The 17,989-nt window shown below is 50.2% G+C and overlaps 1 protein-coding gene across 2 annotated transcripts in view; it reads right to left on the bottom strand.

The window, feature by feature from the left end:
- The window catches only part of NRBP1 (nuclear receptor binding protein 1), a 92,640-nt gene that overhangs the window by 6,874 nt on the left and 67,777 nt on the right, over positions 1-17,989 (bottom strand). For both annotated transcript variants that reach the window (XM_074991600.1, XM_074991598.1), the window contains exons 10-12: positions 13,830-13,928; positions 13,563-13,695; positions 13,204-13,306 (exon numbers count right to left, since the gene is read on the bottom strand). In XM_074991600.1, coding sequence (XP_074847701.1) covers positions 13,204-13,306; positions 13,563-13,695; positions 13,830-13,928 — 335 coding nt within the window. The remainder of the gene's footprint in view (positions 1-13,203; positions 13,307-13,562; positions 13,696-13,829; positions 13,929-17,989) is intronic.

Here is a 17,989-nt window from a genome sequence, read left to right as displayed (position 1 = left end):
AGCTTTTAAACACTGCAAAGCAGGCTAAGAAAGTCCCCTGGCTGTACTTTGTATAAACAATTACAGATTTTACACTTGTCTAAGTGTCTGATGTAACTCCTTAAGGTGACATCCCACAGATGTTACCCCATTTCCTGGGTTCTGGTTCTGAACTGGTCTCTGCTGTAGCTCGGTTATTGTCTGCATGTTCTCCTGCACTGGACAATTACCAACAAACTCAGGCCTGTGTCAGGGTGACTGACATGTCCCTCAGTGCACATGGCTTTCAGCTGAAATGAGCCTCCAACAGCGTATCATATGTGCCAGCAGGTCAGTTCCATTCTGAGGAAGTAGGGGCACAGCCTGTCTGTCTCTGTCCCCCCACCCTCCCCCAAAGCATATCTCAGCACCTGAAAAGCCACTCTCTTTGGCACACTGAATTCTCGGCTTAGCTGGACCTGAATACTTTTCAGAGACAGCAACCGCTGAGGCCCCAGAGCTAAACCTTCTTCTGAGCAAACTAAGTTTAGCCCACGGTCACTGAGTGCTGGGGAGGAGCTGGTGGCTCAGTACCTACTGGTACTACAGCCCACCCCAATGCCGGGCACGTGCACACCCAGGAGGCCTGTCACCACGCTCCCAACTGGGATCTGTTCCTGATGATGATCAAAGCCCCTATTCCTTCTGGGGGTAGGGAAGAAACAGACTCCAGCCTTAAAGAGCCTCGGATGAGGCCTTGACACCTTTTTCCCACAATGTTGCTAGGCCTCGGAGAAAGCCTCTGTTCACTTCCCACATGACTTCACAAATGCCACACATACCAGCTGGTGCAGGATCTTCCCCTTGTACTGGCAGCAGCTATGAAATCTTTGCTTCAAGGACTACAGGGCAACAGCCTGTGTGTCACAGACAGACAGACAGACAAACATTTGCAAAACTTGCCTTTCAGAGACAGTGGCACCTAGAAAAGCCAGTAGCAAGCTTGCCTAATCAGGCCAGCTGGAGGACTCTCACCACCCAAGAGTGCACACATGGAGAGTCCCACATACTATGTAAGGATGCTCCCAAGGCTGGTCCCCATTTTTCTATGGTGCTTGGCACACAGAACTCCAACAATCCATCCAGAAGACACTCGTATAGCTGAGATCACGATAACTTGTGATGATTTTGTGGTCTATGCTCCAGGCCAGGCCCATTCAGACAGCCCAAACCAGTCACTGTTTCCATTCACACCAGAAGTGAAACTTGACTGAACGAAGAAATAAAGGCTGTTGGCTGAGTTCTGTCTGGACAGCCTCCTGGACTCCACCTGCTGACCTGCACCTCTGCTGATCCCAGAGCTGCAGGTATTTCTTCTAGCAACTCTGCTCTGAGAGTTGAGAGGCAGGTCTCTGGCCTGTGTTGTACAGAAGTCCAGACTGGAGGATGATAATGTCCCCTTTCCACATTGGAAAGCAACTGTAGCTGACCAAGCCTGCATCAAAGGCTGTTCTTTTCCGCGTGTGCAATGCAGGTTCCTTGGCCAGTGCTTTCTGGACTGCTGCAGAATGAGGATGACTTCACAGACCTCTTTTCCAAACCCTGTGGTTAAACCATTCTGAAGGGTAACAGGTCCTTCTTGACCAAGGACAGTATTTCTCCCTGAGAGATGCTCTGTCTAGGTTCAGCCCGCAGCATGCCTAAACAGAGCCGTCAAAGCGAACTCAGACGAAACGGACAGACAGAAAAGCTGTACACCAGGGGCTAAACCAGAGGCAATGGGGCTCTTTCTACCTGGCTGAAGGATAGTAACCCTGGGTCACCTTCTGACTACATTTCCCCCCTGCAAGGCTGGCTTCCAGTGTGAGCAATCTGGGGCAGTGGTCAGCACGTTTGCATGCTGTCCTGCCATAAGAGGGCACTGGGATGGGAAGTTTCAATCTCATCCACTTTTAGGCACGGGTGTCACAAGTAGGGTTTTTCTACTACCTACTTGCACTCCCTTTGTACTCCCAACACAAGTGTTTTTAACCCCCCATGGAGAAGCCCAAGACTGTGGTGATAGACTTGACTATTACCCTGAAATGGGAGATGGGTAACTGGATGACAAATCAGTGAGCCGAGCGAGAAGGAAACCAGATTTGTCTTGTAGTTCCCACACAGCCAAGAATCACCTTGGCGAAGTCGATCGTCGCCAGAGGAGCAGGGAAAATGCACAAAGAAGGGCTAGATTCCAACCAAGGAGAACAGGGAGCGGTGACCCCCTCTCAAGCAGAACTGGGACCACTCCTCCCTCTGCATATGAAATAGGTATTTGAATTTTGTAATGTGCACCAACGCAAGTGCAGATGTGCCCCACCAATAGAAACACATGCTGCCCACTGTGGGTAGCTGTGGGCACTCTGCTAATCGCCAGGATGGCACCTGAATCTCTCCAGAACAGCCGTCCAAGAGCTCAGCTTACAGGGAACACTGACAGATCTCTATCTCCCATTCACGAGCTTGAGAGAGTGTCTGCTGAGAGCACGCACTGGGTGTTTTGTACGCCACAAAGGTAAGTTGCCCAGATACTGATCTGCCATCAGATGCACCAACTCCAAAGTTTCACTACTTTGCTGGGACGGAAGGCGATGTTGTTCCCTCTTGGTGATTTACATTAAACAGGTGTGACATAAGCATTATTTTTATGCATTTGCCTCTAAGTGGAAGAAAATGGACTGCCCTCAGTTCCAGCAAGTTGACATGAGGGTGGACTCAAGAGAAGGCCACCTCCATTGAACAGTGTGAGCATCTAAGTGGGCTCCCAGTCGGGTTACATCTCTTATTACCAATGTTTCAGCACAGGGAACCCCTGTGCAAAGACTCTGACAGCTCTTTCACCAGCTGAGGGTTTGTGGTTTTTTTCACTACCACTGAAGCTATGGAAAGAAGAACATCTAAGATGTGTCTGCTTGGGAAGTAAACAGTTCTGAGCCAGCCTTGGAAACGGGAATGAAGTCTTGCATGATTTATTGCAAATGTAAGACACCGTGTGCCCCAATAGCTGAGTACAAGTTCTGGACAATGTTTGAGAGGTAGTGACTACAGTGGCTTGAGGTATGATCCTCTGGGAAGGGAGGACTGATCTGACCATTACTGTACTGAGATAAGCTCCTGCAAACACTAGATGTTGTACTGGGGTTAAGGCGGACTTTTTGGTGTTTGAGAAATAGGCCATCAAAATTTTGCTGAAGAACTATGTGCCTTTAGAGAAGGCAGTTATCTAAGCATGGAAAAAATCTGAATATTCCATTTGCAGAGATGAGCCACTATCACAAAAACAACTTTTGAGAACACACTGGGGGCAGATGAGAGGCTAAACAGGAAGGCCATGTATTGGAAGTGCTGCGGATTCAGAGCAGACCCCTTCTGGAGGAGGGGTGGGCTGCTATACAGAAGCACGCACCCTGGCATTTGAGGGCTGAGAACATGTCCTCTTGGTCCAGTGATGGAATTATTGCTGTAAGAACCATCATCACTTTGAACCTGAGAACCCTTAGAAATCTGTGGAGTAATATTAGCCTTTTCTGAAGCCATTAAATATCTGGACTAAAATCCCCTCCCTCTGCAATGTGGGAACTGCTCCTATAGCACCCAGACTCACAACAGTCAATTTTCTGTGGCAAAAGATACATGTGAGGGGTCCCAGAATAAGTGGAGGAAAGGAGATAAAGGGGATGAAGTACCCTCTTGAAAGGATCTCCAGCACTTCTCTGACAGAAATCAGCCAAGTCATCACTGAAGTGAGCAAGACATGCAGACTGTTGCACCAGATAAGAATGGGGTTGGTAACATCACCTTAACCAACCCTTCAAATTATCAGGAGTAGCCGAGTTACTCTGCATCTGCAAAAACAACAAGCAGTCTTGGGGCACCACATGGACTGTCAGATTGATTTGGGCATCAGCTTTTGTAGCAAAAACCCAGTTTGTAAGATGAAGGAGGAAATTTGTCACTTTCTCTCCTTGAATCTGACAAAATGGGTTTTTGCCCATGAAAGCTTATGTCCAGGTCAATCTGATAGTCTGTAGTGCCCCAGGACTCCTTGTCCATCCAAACCAGTGTTTAACAACCATAGTAGTAGGCATCCTTCAGTCTGCATAGACTATGGATCGCGCCCTTTAAAGTTTCGATTGAGGACTTCGTTTACAGCGTCTACTGTGACTATGAAGACCCACACGAGAGTGACAGTCCTTGCTGCATCTCTTGCAGATGTGGTGGGTGTCTGGCAAGTCCTTAGTGTGCTTTCTGTGCGCTCGCTTCTCCTCTGATCCTCATCTCGCCCTTCTGAAGACCCTTGTGTAACCCCTGCCTCCATCTGCTGCAGTCGTCTGCTAGTTCTTCTCAGTTGTCCAGCTCGATGTCTACCACCCTGAGGTCTCTCTTGCAGACATCTTTGTAGCGCAACTGGGGGTGTCCGGGAGGTCTTTTGCCAGAGGCTAGCTCACCATACAGGATGTCTTTTGGGATCCTTCCATCATTCATCCTGTGGACGTGGCCAAGCCAGCGGAGCCGCCGCTGCCTGAGGAGGGTGTGCATGGTTGGGATTCCAGCTTGCTCGAGGACGGCAGTGTTGGTAACTCTGTCCTTCCATGATATTCCAAGGATGCGCCGAGGCAGCGCAAGTGGAAGACGTTCAGCCTCTTTTCCTGGCGGGCGTACAGGGTCCAAGTCTCGCTGCCATAAAGGAGGGTGGTGAGGATGCAGGCTCTGTAGACTTGCATTTTGGTGTGAGTGAACAGCTTGTTGTTATTCCACACTCTCTCGCTGAGTCTGGACAGAGTTGTGGCCGCTTTTCCGATCCTCCTATTTAGCTCAGTGTCCAACGACAGGGTGTCAGTGATGGTGGAACCGAGGTAAACGAACTCGTGGACGACCTATAACGTAACAACCATGGGTTTAGAGAATTCTTCTGGAACCATTGTCGCTTACGCTGAGCTTTGCAATTTGTGGGAGGAGGGAAACTGGGTGTGATGTGAGGTCTGTGCCATCTGAGACATACTGACCCTTTTCTGTGAAGGGATGTAAATTCCAAAAGAATACATGAGAGCTCTACAGCCTTTTAAGATGTGTAGAGATTCATCAGTTTCTTCCACATATAACTTTGATTGGTCAAAAGAAAGGTCTTCTGCTGCATATTGAACTTCTTGGAAAACCTGAGAGCTGAACCCAGGAAGGCATGCCTCAACTATCACCATGGAGATAGAATGATCAGCTCTATCAGTGGTGTCTTGAAAGGCCCTCATGGAGGTTCTTCCAAGTAGCTGGCCCTGTGCAATCACCACCTGGAACTGCTCCCTCTAGCTGTCTGGAAGATGCTCAATAAAGACATTCCTCGTGGAATAGTTAGTATGGCTGTATTTTGTTGTTAGGGCTTGATAACTGGTGATCCTAAATTGTAAAGACAGCCCATGCATGACTTATCACCAAAATATCAAGACACATTAAATGCTTACTGTATGGAGTTGGTTTAGTTTGGTGCTGTTTGCCACCTGCTTTGACAGCATCAACCAAAAGGAGCCGGGGGCATATGTCAAAATAAAAACTGAGACGTCAGAGGGAATATTTTTATATATAAATAGATTTAGTAATTTTGTCCACCCTATCATGGATGGGTGGTAATGTGGCCAGGATATGCCAAATTATTTCTGCAGAGTCTAAAAAGTCCTCAACACATGGTGTGATGTGGACAGATGAAGTGTGCAAAATATTAATTTATGCTAAGAATTCTGAACCACCTGCAGTGGAATTGGCAGTCAGCCCACTACACTTCTACTGCAGTTCTAAAACTATTTAAATCACCAGCCAAGGGCAGTGAAAGAAGCATGACAACTTTGCCTGGGGAGGATGAAGAGGTGTTAGATGTCAGTGTAATCTTAATCCAGTCTCACTTCTGGCTCCTCAAAGATGACTTCTTACGGAACAGGAACCCTAGAGAGACCAGTAGGGAATGTCTGCCCCTCATCCTGAGCTACATGACCCAGAGGATTACATGGGGGGCCTGGCACAAAGCAAACTGAAGAGGTTAGGCCCCCCCAGCGCACTCTGCAGCAGCAGGAGCTACACAGGAGTGAGTATTGCAGTAGCCTGCTTTGCTATGCCACCCACCTCCTAGCTGGGTTGCCCAGCTTTGCCACAGCAGCAGGAAGCAGAGTGCCACGGTCCACTCCATTCTTCTGCCCTAAGCTGCATTGCTTGTGGGGGGGCGGGGGCAGAGTGCAGCTGGCTTGGTCTGAGACACTCTGCTTCCTGCCCCTGCAATGAGTGTGTGAGGGTTCCTGACTCCCTGCAGCTGCCCTATGCCAGGTGCCCCAGGTAATCCCCCAGGCTGCCCACAGCCCCACAAGCTAAACTCAGTATGGGGAAACTGCCCCACCCACAGGACAGTTAGGGCAGCCACTGTGGGGAACCCCTAAGCACAGGGCCCAGGGCAACAATCCTAAACCGTCCTATGAACAGGACAGCTCTGGCAACAGGGGACAGCTCACTGGGTGATGACCTATTCTGTGTCTTCCCTATGGGCACTGTCTGCTGTCAGAAGACAGGAAACGACTAGATGAACTTGTGGTCTGACCCAGTTGTGTTCTTAAGTTTCTTTCCACATGGCTACAGAAAGAAGCTTAAAAACATAGATGGCAAAGAAAAGATTCTTCCCTGGGTTACTCAGTAAGGTCCTGATTTGGAAGACTTGGGCTACAGTAAGATGGAAGTGGCTAGGGGTTATAACTAAAACATTCACAGAATCACAGGGCTGGAAGGGACCTCAGGAGGTCATCTAGTCCAGCCCCCTGCTTCAAGCAGGATCCACCCCCACTAAGTTATCCCATCCAGGACCTTGTCCAGCTGGAACTTAAAAACCTCAATGGATGGAGAATCCACCACCTCTCTAGCCAACGCATTCCAGTGCGTCACCACCCACCTGGTGAAGTAGTTTTTCCTAATATCTAACCTACACCTCTCCCTCTTCAACTTTAAACCATTACTGCTTGTTCTGTCATCTGACACCACTGAGAACAGTTTCTCACCCTCCTTTATAGAGCTCCCCTTCAGGAAGTTGACGGCTGCTATTAAATCACCCCTAAGTCTTCTCTTCTGTAAACTAAACAAGCCCAAATCCCTCAGCCTCTCCTCATAGGTCTTCTGCTCCAGACCCTTAATCATTTTGTTGCCCTTCGCTGAACCTGCTCCAGCAAATCCACATCCTTTTTATACTGGGGGGCCCAAAACTGGACACAATATTCCAGATGTGGCCTCACCAGTGCAGAATAGAGGGGAACAACCACTTCTCTAGATCTGCTCAAAATGCTCCTCCTTATGCACCCCAGTATGCCGTTAGCTTTCTTGGCTACAAGGGCACACTGTTTACTCATATCCAGCCTTTCATCCACCATAACCCCTAGGTCCCTTTCCATCGTACTGCTGCTGAGCCAGTCGGTCCCCAGCCTGTAACAATGTTTGGGATTCTTCCGCCCCAGGTGCAGGACTCTACGCTTGTCCTTATTGAACTGCATCAGATTTCTTTTGGCCCAGTCCTCCAATTTATCCAGGTCCCTCTGGATTCTCTCTCTATCCTCCAACGAATCTACCTCTCCCCCTAGTTTTGTGTCATCCGCAAACTTGCTGAGGGTGCAATCCAGTCCCTCATCCAGGTCATTAATGAAGATGTTGAATAACACCGGCCCCAGAACCGAGCCTTGCGGCGCTCTGCTTGAAACCGACCGCCATCCAGATATTGAGCCATTGACCACTACCCGTTGGGCCTGACCATCAAGGCAGCTTTCTATCCATCTTATAGTCCAAGGATCCAAGCCATATTTCCTTAACTTATGGACAAGAATGTTGTGGGAGACCATATCAAAAGCCTTGCTGAAGTCAAGGTGTAGGGTGTGAGAAGAGTTTGTAACGGTCTCATGAGAGCAGATCGATCCCTCTGTGAATCCTCAGGAGAATCTAAACAGACCAGTCTGTGCAAGGTGAAAGCTGCAAAATAACTAACCCTGCCATGGGAACAGCTGCAGAACAAGCCGCGCTTGCCAAGACTCCAAGGCTACGCTGGCAGTAGGCCACAAGAGATAGTGATAAGAAATGCATAGGCAATTTTAGGTACTCTTATGTTAATGAGTTCAGCTTTATCAGCTAGTGTTAGGAGGCCTGTTACTGAGCCTCTCCCCGAGCGAAGCTCCGACGCGTCGGGTTTTCCCCCACGGGTGACTGCAGCGTCTCCAGGGCTCCCGCCGTGGGTGTCACGCGTTTTCAATAAACCAAATATAGCACTCGCCTTCTGGGTGCAGCCTCGTTTCTGGGGAACCCGAGCCTGGTTGGCTACAAATGGCGCAGCGAGCAGGGCTCTCCAGGTACGATGCCTTTTTGGTCGAAAGCGGGGGAGGCAGGGAAGCCAGCACTGTCCCTGCAGCACATACCAGGATGGCCCTCGATGGAGTGATGGGGGCCGGTGGCATGGATGGTGGCCTGTTGGGCAGCCCCGGCAGACTGGCCGGAGTTGCAGGAGGCGGCAGGCGTGACGCCGGTACAGGTACAAGGGGCGTTGCGTCGGCTGCGGTTGAGCCGCCAGCCGGGGACGGAGAAAAGGGTGGTAGGAGAGGTAGCATGGCTTTTCCTAACTGCCCTCCAGGCCCTGGATGATGAGCTTCTCCGCCTGCAGAAGACACTGGCGGGGAAGGAGCAGGAATGTCGCGATTTGGCGGATGCGCGGGCAATAGCGCAGGAGGTGGTTACCTCGCAGTCCGAAAGGACGCAAGAGTTAACCCATCGTTGTGAGGTGTTGGCAGCAAGAGTTGCGAATCGGCGGCGCGCAAAAGTAGGGAAAGCACTGGTGTCGAAGGCCCAAGTGCGTGCGGTCCTTGCGCTAGCCTCTTGGGACCCTGAGACCTGGGATGGTAACATTTGGAGCTCTTCCTCATCTGAGGAGGAGGAGGTGGTCATCAGGGAGGCTGTGCGTACCGACCTGAGACAGGCGCGTCCTGTTCGGGAGATGAGGTCGGAACAGGGGCAACTGCGCTCCGATGTCTGGTGAACGTTTAAGACAAGTGAATTGCAGGAGCTGGTGAAGAGTTTTAAGCAGGAGCCGGGGGAAGGCCTTTTGGCCTGGCTGGTGCGTGTGTGGGACAATGCGAGCAACTCTGTGTTGCTGCTGCTTGCGGAACTCCACCAGATGGACGTGTTGTCCCAGGATTCACAAGTCAGGCAGGTAGTGCAGACTATGCAAGGTCTGAATGATGGACAGGGAAACGCCGTGGAAGCGCCGTCCCTGTACCGCTGGCTGGCTGTGGCAGTGAACCAGGTCTACCCCTCCCCGGGGGAGCTGGAAGCACAGGTGAGGCCCTGGAGTACGATCCCAGAAGGGGTGAGTGCACTGAGGCAGCTGGGCATGGCATGGGCTGTGGCCCTCGACATGGGACCGGACGATGTAGCGGTCCAGAAATCCATCAAGGCCACTCTGTTACGCCTTGCCCCTCTCAAGCTGAAGGCCTCCCTCATGGCCGTGGTCATGGCAGCGGGCAGGACTGTAGGTGACTTGGTGGGAACATTGATGCAGTTAGAGGCTGTCATAGGTGGCGCAAAAGCGGTCCGCGCCACAAAAGGAAAGGGTGGTTGGGCGGGAGCCTCTGGACAGGCAAAAGGACATGCTAAGGTGACTCGGAGAACTATGTGGACGGATTTACTGAAGGCAGGAGTGCCTCATGAGGAGATCAATGGTTTGCCAACACCAGACTTGTACAAGCATTGGTTACAACTGCCGCCTACCCAGCGGAGTGAGGACGTGGGTGCCTCCAAGAGGGCGGGTGAGACTCAGGCACCACAGAAAGGGACAGGAGCTGGGGGGAGGACTGAGCCCAGAGCCCCGGTCGACTGGACCCTTCCCCTAGGAAGTGACGGGGAGGCGGGTCCCCTGTGGTACGGGCTGTGGCTGCGTGACAGGTAGCAGGGGACCGGCGCCCATTCGTCCCGTTAACCATCAAGTGGCCCCGGGGAGGGGAGCAGCATGTGCTAGCTCTGTTGGACACTGGAGCTGAAGTGACCATTCTGCATTCTACTTAGACTGCGGGTCACGTGGTGGTCATGCAGGGCCTCGGAGGAGCGGAGACCACAGCTTATTCGGTGGAGGTCACCCTAATGCTGGGGAAAGCCCCTCCCTTTTGGGCTACTGTGCTGGCGGCACCGTTAGGTGAATACATCATTGGCATGGATGTCTTGTGTGGCCGGTGTGTATGGGCTGTTTGCCTTTGGGCACCCCCGATACATTCGGGCAATCAGAACTGTGGAGCCCCTACTGCGGGGACATCCCAAATGGGACCCTGTACGCCTGCCGGTTGCCAAGACCCCGGTGTCAGTCAAGCAGTACTGCATTCCCGGTGGAGAGCAGGAGATCAGTGACACTATTGCTGCATTGCTACAAGCGGAGATTATTTGCCCCACGCTGAACGCCTTCAACAGCCCCATCTGGCCAGTGAAGAAGCCGGATGGATCGTGGTGCATGACAGTGGACTATCGAGAACTCAGTAAGGTAACCCCAGAGCTCACGGCCGTAGTTCCGGACATGGTTACCATCCTGGAGCGCATTACCGTGGCGGCCTTGCCATGGCATGCCATCATAGACCTGGCCAATGCGTTTTTCTCTATTGACATTCATCCCGAGAGTCAGGAGCAGTTTGCCTTCACTTGGCTTACATGTTTACCGTGTTACCACAGGGCTTTAAGCACTCCCCAACGATCTGCCATCAGCTAGTGCAGGCCATTCTGGAGCGTCAGGACCTCCCTGACCAGACAGCCTACTACCACTACATCGACGACGTTATGATCTCGGGACCAGATGAACCGACTGTTCAAGCTGCCCTAGACACCATTGTAACAGGTTTGCAAGAACGGGGGTGGGCTATTAACCCCAAGACAGTGCAGGGGCCAGCCACCAGTGTGGTCTATTTAGGTGTACTGTGGATGGGTACAGACAAATCCATTCTGCCAAAAGTGCGGCATACCATCCAGGCGTTCCCCACACCCTCGTCTAAACAGCAGCTGCAAACCTTTCTGGGCCCTCTCGGTTTCTGGCGTGCTTTTATTCCGCACCTTGCTTTCCTTATGCGTCCCTTACAGCAGCTTGTGCGCAAAGCCACCTCGTGGAACTGGACAGAGAAGCACCAACGAGCCTTTGACCTCTGCAAAGAGGTGGTGGTGGCACACGCCCGCCTCACGGCACCGCTGCAGGGCCAACCGTTTGAACTGGAAGTAACAACTGTCGGCGATGTGGCATCCTGGGGTTTGTGGCAGCAGGTAGGAACCCAGCGAAAAGAACCTATCGGCTTCTGGTCACGAACCCTCCGCAGAGCTGAAGGTGGGTCCACCCCCCTGGAGAAGCAGATCCTAGCAGTGGTGTGGGCTTTGCAGGACACTGAGCGGGTAACAGGCGTTGCCCCTGTCGCTGTACAGACCCCGATCCCCTTGATGGGGTGGGTCACGGGTACCTCTAAACTGCTGTAGCAACGGCCTCAGAATGGGGCCCCATGTAGCAGCAACAGCTCCAACATATGGGTAACGTTGGCACAAACTGCCATCAACGTGTCTGCCTTTTGTCTGTCCCATGGCCATACTGTGGGACAGCTCATGGACACCTGTTTCATAGGTGTCAGTGCTACTCCTGCTCTCTTGCAAAACTATGCCCTTTTGTATAACTTTGCTTTCACTGCTCTCATATGCTGTTGTCAAGTCTGTTCCACAGGTGCACGCTGTGTTGCCAGAAGAGCATCAACCACCTCACTTGATTCCTACTAGCCTCGGTGTTCACAAAGGGGTCACGGGGAGGAGTGTAGGGTGCGAGAAGAGTTTGTAACGGTCTCATGAGAGCAGATCGACCCCTCTGTGAATCCTCAGGAGAATCTAAACAGACCAGTCTGTACAAGGTGAAAGCTGCAAAATAACTAACCCTGCCATGGGAACAGCTGCAGAACAAGCCGTGCTTGCCAAGACTCCAAGGCTACGCTGGCAGTAGGCCACAAGAGATAGTGATAAGAAATGCATAGGCAATTTTAGGCAATCTTATGTTAATGAGTTCAGCTTTATCAGCTAGCGTTAGGAGGCCTGTTACTGAGCCTCTCCCCAAGCAAAGCTCCGACGCGTCGGGTTTTCCCCCACGGGTGACTGCGGCGTCTCCGGGGCTCCTGTCGCGGATGTCACATGCTTTCAACAAACCAAATATAGCACTCGCCTTCTGGGTGCAGCCTCGTCTCTGGGAAACCCAAACCTGGTTGGCTACACAAGGTATATCACATCCACTGACTTCCCCATGTCCACAGAGCCTGTTACCTCATCATAGAAGCTAATCAGATTGGTCAGGCAGGACTTGCCCCTGGTGAATCCATGTTGGCTACTTTTGATCATTTTCCCCTCTTCCAAGTGCTCCAAAATGGATTCCTTGAGGATTGCCTCCATTATCTTCCCAGGGATTGAGGTAAGGCTGACCGGTCTATAGTTCCCTGCATTGTGCTTCTTTCCTTTTTTACAGATGGGCACTACATTTGCCTTCTTCCAGTCATCCGGTATCTCCCCTGATCTCCAACAGTCTTCAAGGATAATGGCCAAAAGTTCAGCAAATGATCTCTACCAATTCCCTCAGTACCCTGGGGTGCATTAAGTCCAGACCCATGGACTTGTGCACATCTAGTTTTTCTAGATAGCTCAGAACTTGTTCCTTCCCCACAGATGGCTGCCCTCCACCTTCCCATACTGCATTCACCAACTTCAGCACTGACTTCTGACCCAACCTGACAGGGCAGAGACTGGGCTGCAGGTCAACAGAGCTACTCTATCAGTCCTGATTTCCTGCCCAGCCCTTGGGATGCCACTTCCCTGGAGCCACATCCCCCCTCAGCTTATTCCAGGCACACAGAGCAATGGCTGCCTCGCCCTCACACCCACAATCTGTTCTTTTTCTCCACTCTCACCCTCAGCAGCAGCAGGCAGCCCTCATGGAAACAGCCAGGCTCTTTGGGCCATTCCCACACAATGAGTCAGCTCCCACCAGAGCAGAGGGGGGACTCTTGCATGCTCAACACTAAGCTCTTAGAGGCAGGGCTGTCTTTGTGCAGGGCCTGGCACAGAACTGGGACTCCCAAGCCTGACAGCAACACAAATCACAGTGTGCTGGGGAACTCTTGCTCTTCACTGCAGGACTGCTGGAGGGAGGGTACTCACATCATCTTGACCCCCTCCCTGTCCGTGTGGTTGATCTCTGCTAGTACAGCATTCATGTCCATGTTTTTGGTCATTTCTTCCAGAGCATTTTCAGGAATCATATCTGCACAGGAGGAGGAGGAGGTGGTTACACACATGCTGCCCAACGCCTGTGGGCTGCTGGGAGCCACAGGATGCAGCTCTTGCTCCTGAAACACACAGAGCACCACCCAGAGATGGCACCCAAGAGGTAAAGCCATCTCAAGCCGGACAGGGACTGCAGTCCATGCCAAGCTCAGTTTCCTGCTTCCCAGTGTTGGGGTGGCTGTGAGGTGGTGTCCTGAAAGCCCAGAGCAAGGTGCCCTGGATCCCATACTCACGCTGGTGTCCTACAATACAGTGAGCAGCCAGCAACTTCATTGAGGGCACCTCAAACAGAGCCTGGTGAAAGAGGAGCTCCCGAGCAGTGGGACGTTTCCCAGGGTCCAGCTCTAGGCACTTCTGAATGAACTCCTGCAAGGCAACAAGCCACCCGGGCTAGGACAGCACCTCTCAAAAGAGGTGAGAGTTCTGCAGCCAGGCTGCTGAGGGCCAGGTCCGGGCCCTGCATGTCAGCAGTCGTATTCCTCACACTATCTTGTACTCACCCTCTGCAAGGGGTCCTCCAGCAGCTGGATGGCACTGTTAATAGCCTCCTGGGGCACATAGGACGACTCACCATTACCCTGGATTTCCAGCACTGCCATCTGCCAGCAAAAAACAAAGTCAGGCCCAGCTGAGTAAAGGGGGCCTCACCACTCTCCCCAAGCTCAGCCTGAGTAAATTACTCCCAGAATTAGTGAGCGAATTTGTAATTTGATCAAGCCATTGTTGGTGTCTCTTATAACGCTCGGCCCCCGAGAATGACTAATGGCTCAAAGAAAATCAAAGCAGACTCCGCTCTTTGACATGTGACTTTGAAGCCCAGCTCAGGATTCACAAGGATCTTACTTGTGACTTCTGTGCTCGCAGGACTAGCCATTCTGGATCCAAATTGTGGGCTATTAACTGAGCTGGCTGAGGGAATGGTCCTCTCTCCATGCTCCCTTGGGAACCAGCTGGACTGCTGCAGCACATTTGTCAATATTGCTCCTGCTCCCACTGACTCCAGAAGCCAGAAAAAGCTCACAAGGCTACCTCCCTCATACTCTCAGAAAGGTAGCTAAGGCAGTGCCTTCAGCATCACAGTGTCCCACACTATGGAGGGGACCTCAAATAGCCAGCAAGGTTACCCCATCTGCTTCCAATAGCAAGCAGAAAGAGACAGGACTGTTGTCATAACTGGTGTCTAGCAACCTGAAAAATGTTGGAACCAGGGTGATAGCTCAAAGCATCACAATTGCCTACACCAAACATGGACACAGGAAGGCACAGGCAGAAGACAGTGTGAATTAGTCCAAACAAAGCTCAAATGACCCCCACCCAAGCACTGTGTTAAGAACATCACTGGACTCAAATGGTAGAGAAGAATCAGAATGGACCAAACTGGGTCTAGGTGAAGAATAAACTAAGGGATGGGTTATTCTGACCATGTCTCCCCCTTCAGGGTTATGCAGTGGAAACAGCCTCCTGGGGGATTCCCTTATGCAAAGGTTAACTTCAGAGACCAACTGGCTGCTTGCTGAGCCTCAGTCATCGGAAGGACCAGACCAGGGAGGACACCTGGCCATCACTGCTGGACTAGTGAGGACACTAGACTAAAGCAGAGCACTGAGGCCCTGGCACATAAGGACCAACAAAGCATCACCCCTCTGCAGCGAGCAAGTCAGGTTACCAGCTGTTGCTCTTCTCAGAGGACTCCTGTGCTCATCTCAGCCAACTCCTGCTTAGTAAACAGGCTACTCACTTTGAGGAAGGGGACAGACACTGGACAAGAATGGCTGGTGGGTGGGGAAGAATCGTCACGTACACATTTTGTTTTGCCTGTAGAAGTAGGTGAACATTTGCCAGCTACGGCAAAGGCTTTTGTGTGGCTTTTTATGTCTGCACTGGAGCCTCCATATCCCAGGCTGGGGAGAATACCACTGACAAGACTGTTTCCTTTGTTGTTCTGGAGCATTTATTTGCCCTTGTGTCACACAATTGACTGTCATGCTCTCCAGGCCCAGATTTTTAAAAGCTGTCCATCCAAATTACTGTATCATTGTCACCCCTCCATGCACCAAGCAATACACATTTTCTGTATGACCATGAAGAGATGGGCAGCCGGCCAGGTCAGATGAGAATCCTTTGTCAACATAGACCTCTTGGAAACTCAAGATGATCATTTAAGATGCCAGTTCAGATTTTGTTTCACAGGTTTACTATTCAGATATTAATCATAGAACACTAGGACTGGAAGGGACCTCGAGAGGCCATCAAGTCCAGTCCCCTGCCCCAAAAATATATGGAGATGCACATCTCACTGAGCTGGAAGGAGTCCAGTCCCATGCCCTCTTGGCGGGACCAAGCACCATCCCTGAGGGATTTTTTTTTTTAAATCTATTTGCCCCAGATGCCTAAATGGCCTCCTCAAGGGTTGAACTCACAACCCTGGATTTAAGCAGGTAAATGCTCCAACCACTGAGCTATGCAGCCCACCAGTCTGGGCCCCTCTCTGTATCTCCTACTGTTAGGCTGTAAGCTAAGTCCTCTACATGGCCTGTTTCTTGAAACTGGTTTAGAATTTTTTTTCTGCTGAACTCCCAATTCCTTGGCTCAGACCTAATGAACACAAGGGCATAGGAATGGACAAGCCAGACCAGACCAGACCAGAGATTCATCTCCTGATCTGCTGGCTCCTGGAGTAACCAGGGCCAGCTGCTGTCTGGTCTCAGGCAGTTGGTTTATGTAGTGAAGCAGTAAGCTTATTTATATATATATGTATAGTCCGTCTGTCTGTTGGGAAATTAATACAGCAGGGCACAGATTATCCAGGAAGTTCTTGGACTGCATTGGAGACAATTTTTTATTCCAAAAGGTTGAAAAAGCCACCAGGGGGAAGCTGTTCTAGATTTGATTTTAACAAAGAGGGAGGAATTGGTAGAGAACTTGAAAGTGGAAGGCAGCTTGGGTGAAAGTGATCATGAAATCATAGAGTTCACAATTCTAAGGAAGGGAAGAAGGGAAAACAGCAAAATAGAGATAATGGATTTCAGGAGGGCAGATTTTGGTAAACTCAGAGAGCTGGTAGCTAAGGTCCCATGGGAAGCAAAACAGAGGAAAAACAGCTGAGGAGAGCAGGCAGTTTTTCAAAGAGACGTTATTAAGGGCCCAAAAGCAAGCTATCCCGCTGCATAGGAAAGATAGAAAATATGGCAAAAGACTGCCTTGGCTTAACCAGGAGACCTTAAATGATCTCAAAATAAAAAAGGAATCATATCAAAAATGGAAACAAGGACAAATTACAAAGGATGAATATAGGCAAACAACACAAGAATGCAGGAGAAAGAGTAGAAAGGCTAAGGCACAAAATGAGCTCAAACTAGCTATAGGCATAAAGGGAAACCAGAAGGCTTTTTATAAATATATTAGAAACAAGAGGAAGACCAGGGACAGGGTAGGGCCATTGCTCAGTGAGGAGGGAGAAACAGTAACAGGGAACTTGGAAATGGCAGAGATGCTTAATGACGTCTTTGTTTCGGTCTTCACTGAGAAGTCTGACGAAGGAATACCCAACACAGTGAACGCTAGGGAGAAAGGGGTAAGGTTAGAAGTTGAAATAAAAAAAGAACAAATTAAAAATCACTTAGGAAAATTAGATGTCTGCAAGTCACCAGGGCCTGATGAAATGCATCCTAGAATACTCAAGGAGCTGATAGAGGAGATATCTGAGCCTTTATCTATCATCTTTGGAAAATCATGGGAGAGAGGAGAGATTCCAGAAGACTGGAAAAGGGCAAATATAGTGCCCACCTATAAAAAGGGGAATAAGAATAACCCAGGAAACTACAGGCCAGTCAACTTAACTTCAGCACCAGGGAAGATAATGGAGCAGGTAACTAAAGAAATCATCTGCAAGCACTTGGAAGGTGGTAAGGTGATAGGGAACAGCCAGCATGGATTTGTAAAGAACAAATCATGTCAAACCAATCCGATAGCTTTCTTTGATAGGATAACGAGCCTTGTGGATAGGGGAGAAGCGGTAGATGTGGTATACCTAGACTTTAGTAAAGCATTTGATACAGTCTCGCATGATATTCTTAACAAAAAACTAGGCAAATACAATTTAGATGAGGCTACTATAAGGCGGGTGCATAACTGGCTGGATAACCGTACTCAGAGAGTAGCTCTGAATGCTTCTCAATTCTGTTGGAAAAGTATAAAAAGTGGGGTTCCACAGGGGTTTGTTTTAGGACCAGTTTTGATTTAGATATTGGCATAGAAAGCATGCTTATTATGTTTGCAGATGATACCAAGCTGGGAGGGGTTGCAACTGCTTCGGAGGATAGGGTCATAATTCAAAATGATCTGGATAAATTGGAGAAATGGTCTGAGGTAAACAGGATGAAGTTTAATAAGGAGTTAATAAGAAGTTTAATTAGCAGGTGTGTTGTGAACAAGACACGAGAAATCATTCTTCCGCTCTACTCTGCGCTGGTTAGGCCTCAGCTGGAATATTGTGTCCAGTTCTGGGCACCCCAATTCAAGAAAGATGTGGAGAAATTAGAGAAGGTCCAGAGAAGAGCAACTAAAATGATAAAAGGTCTGGAGAACATGACTTATGAAGAAAGGCTGAAAGAATTGGGCTTGTTTAGCTTGGAAAAGAGAAGATTGAAGGGGGACATGA

The sequence above is a fragment of the Carettochelys insculpta genome, chromosome 3 (assembly GCF_033958435.1).
Source record: "Carettochelys insculpta isolate YL-2023 chromosome 3, ASM3395843v1, whole genome shotgun sequence".
In the NCBI taxonomy this organism is placed as follows: Eukaryota; Metazoa; Chordata; order Testudines; family Carettochelyidae; genus Carettochelys; species Carettochelys insculpta.
The sequence above is the reverse complement of the archived record's forward strand: the minus strand, read 5'-3'. Positions and strand labels throughout refer to the sequence as shown.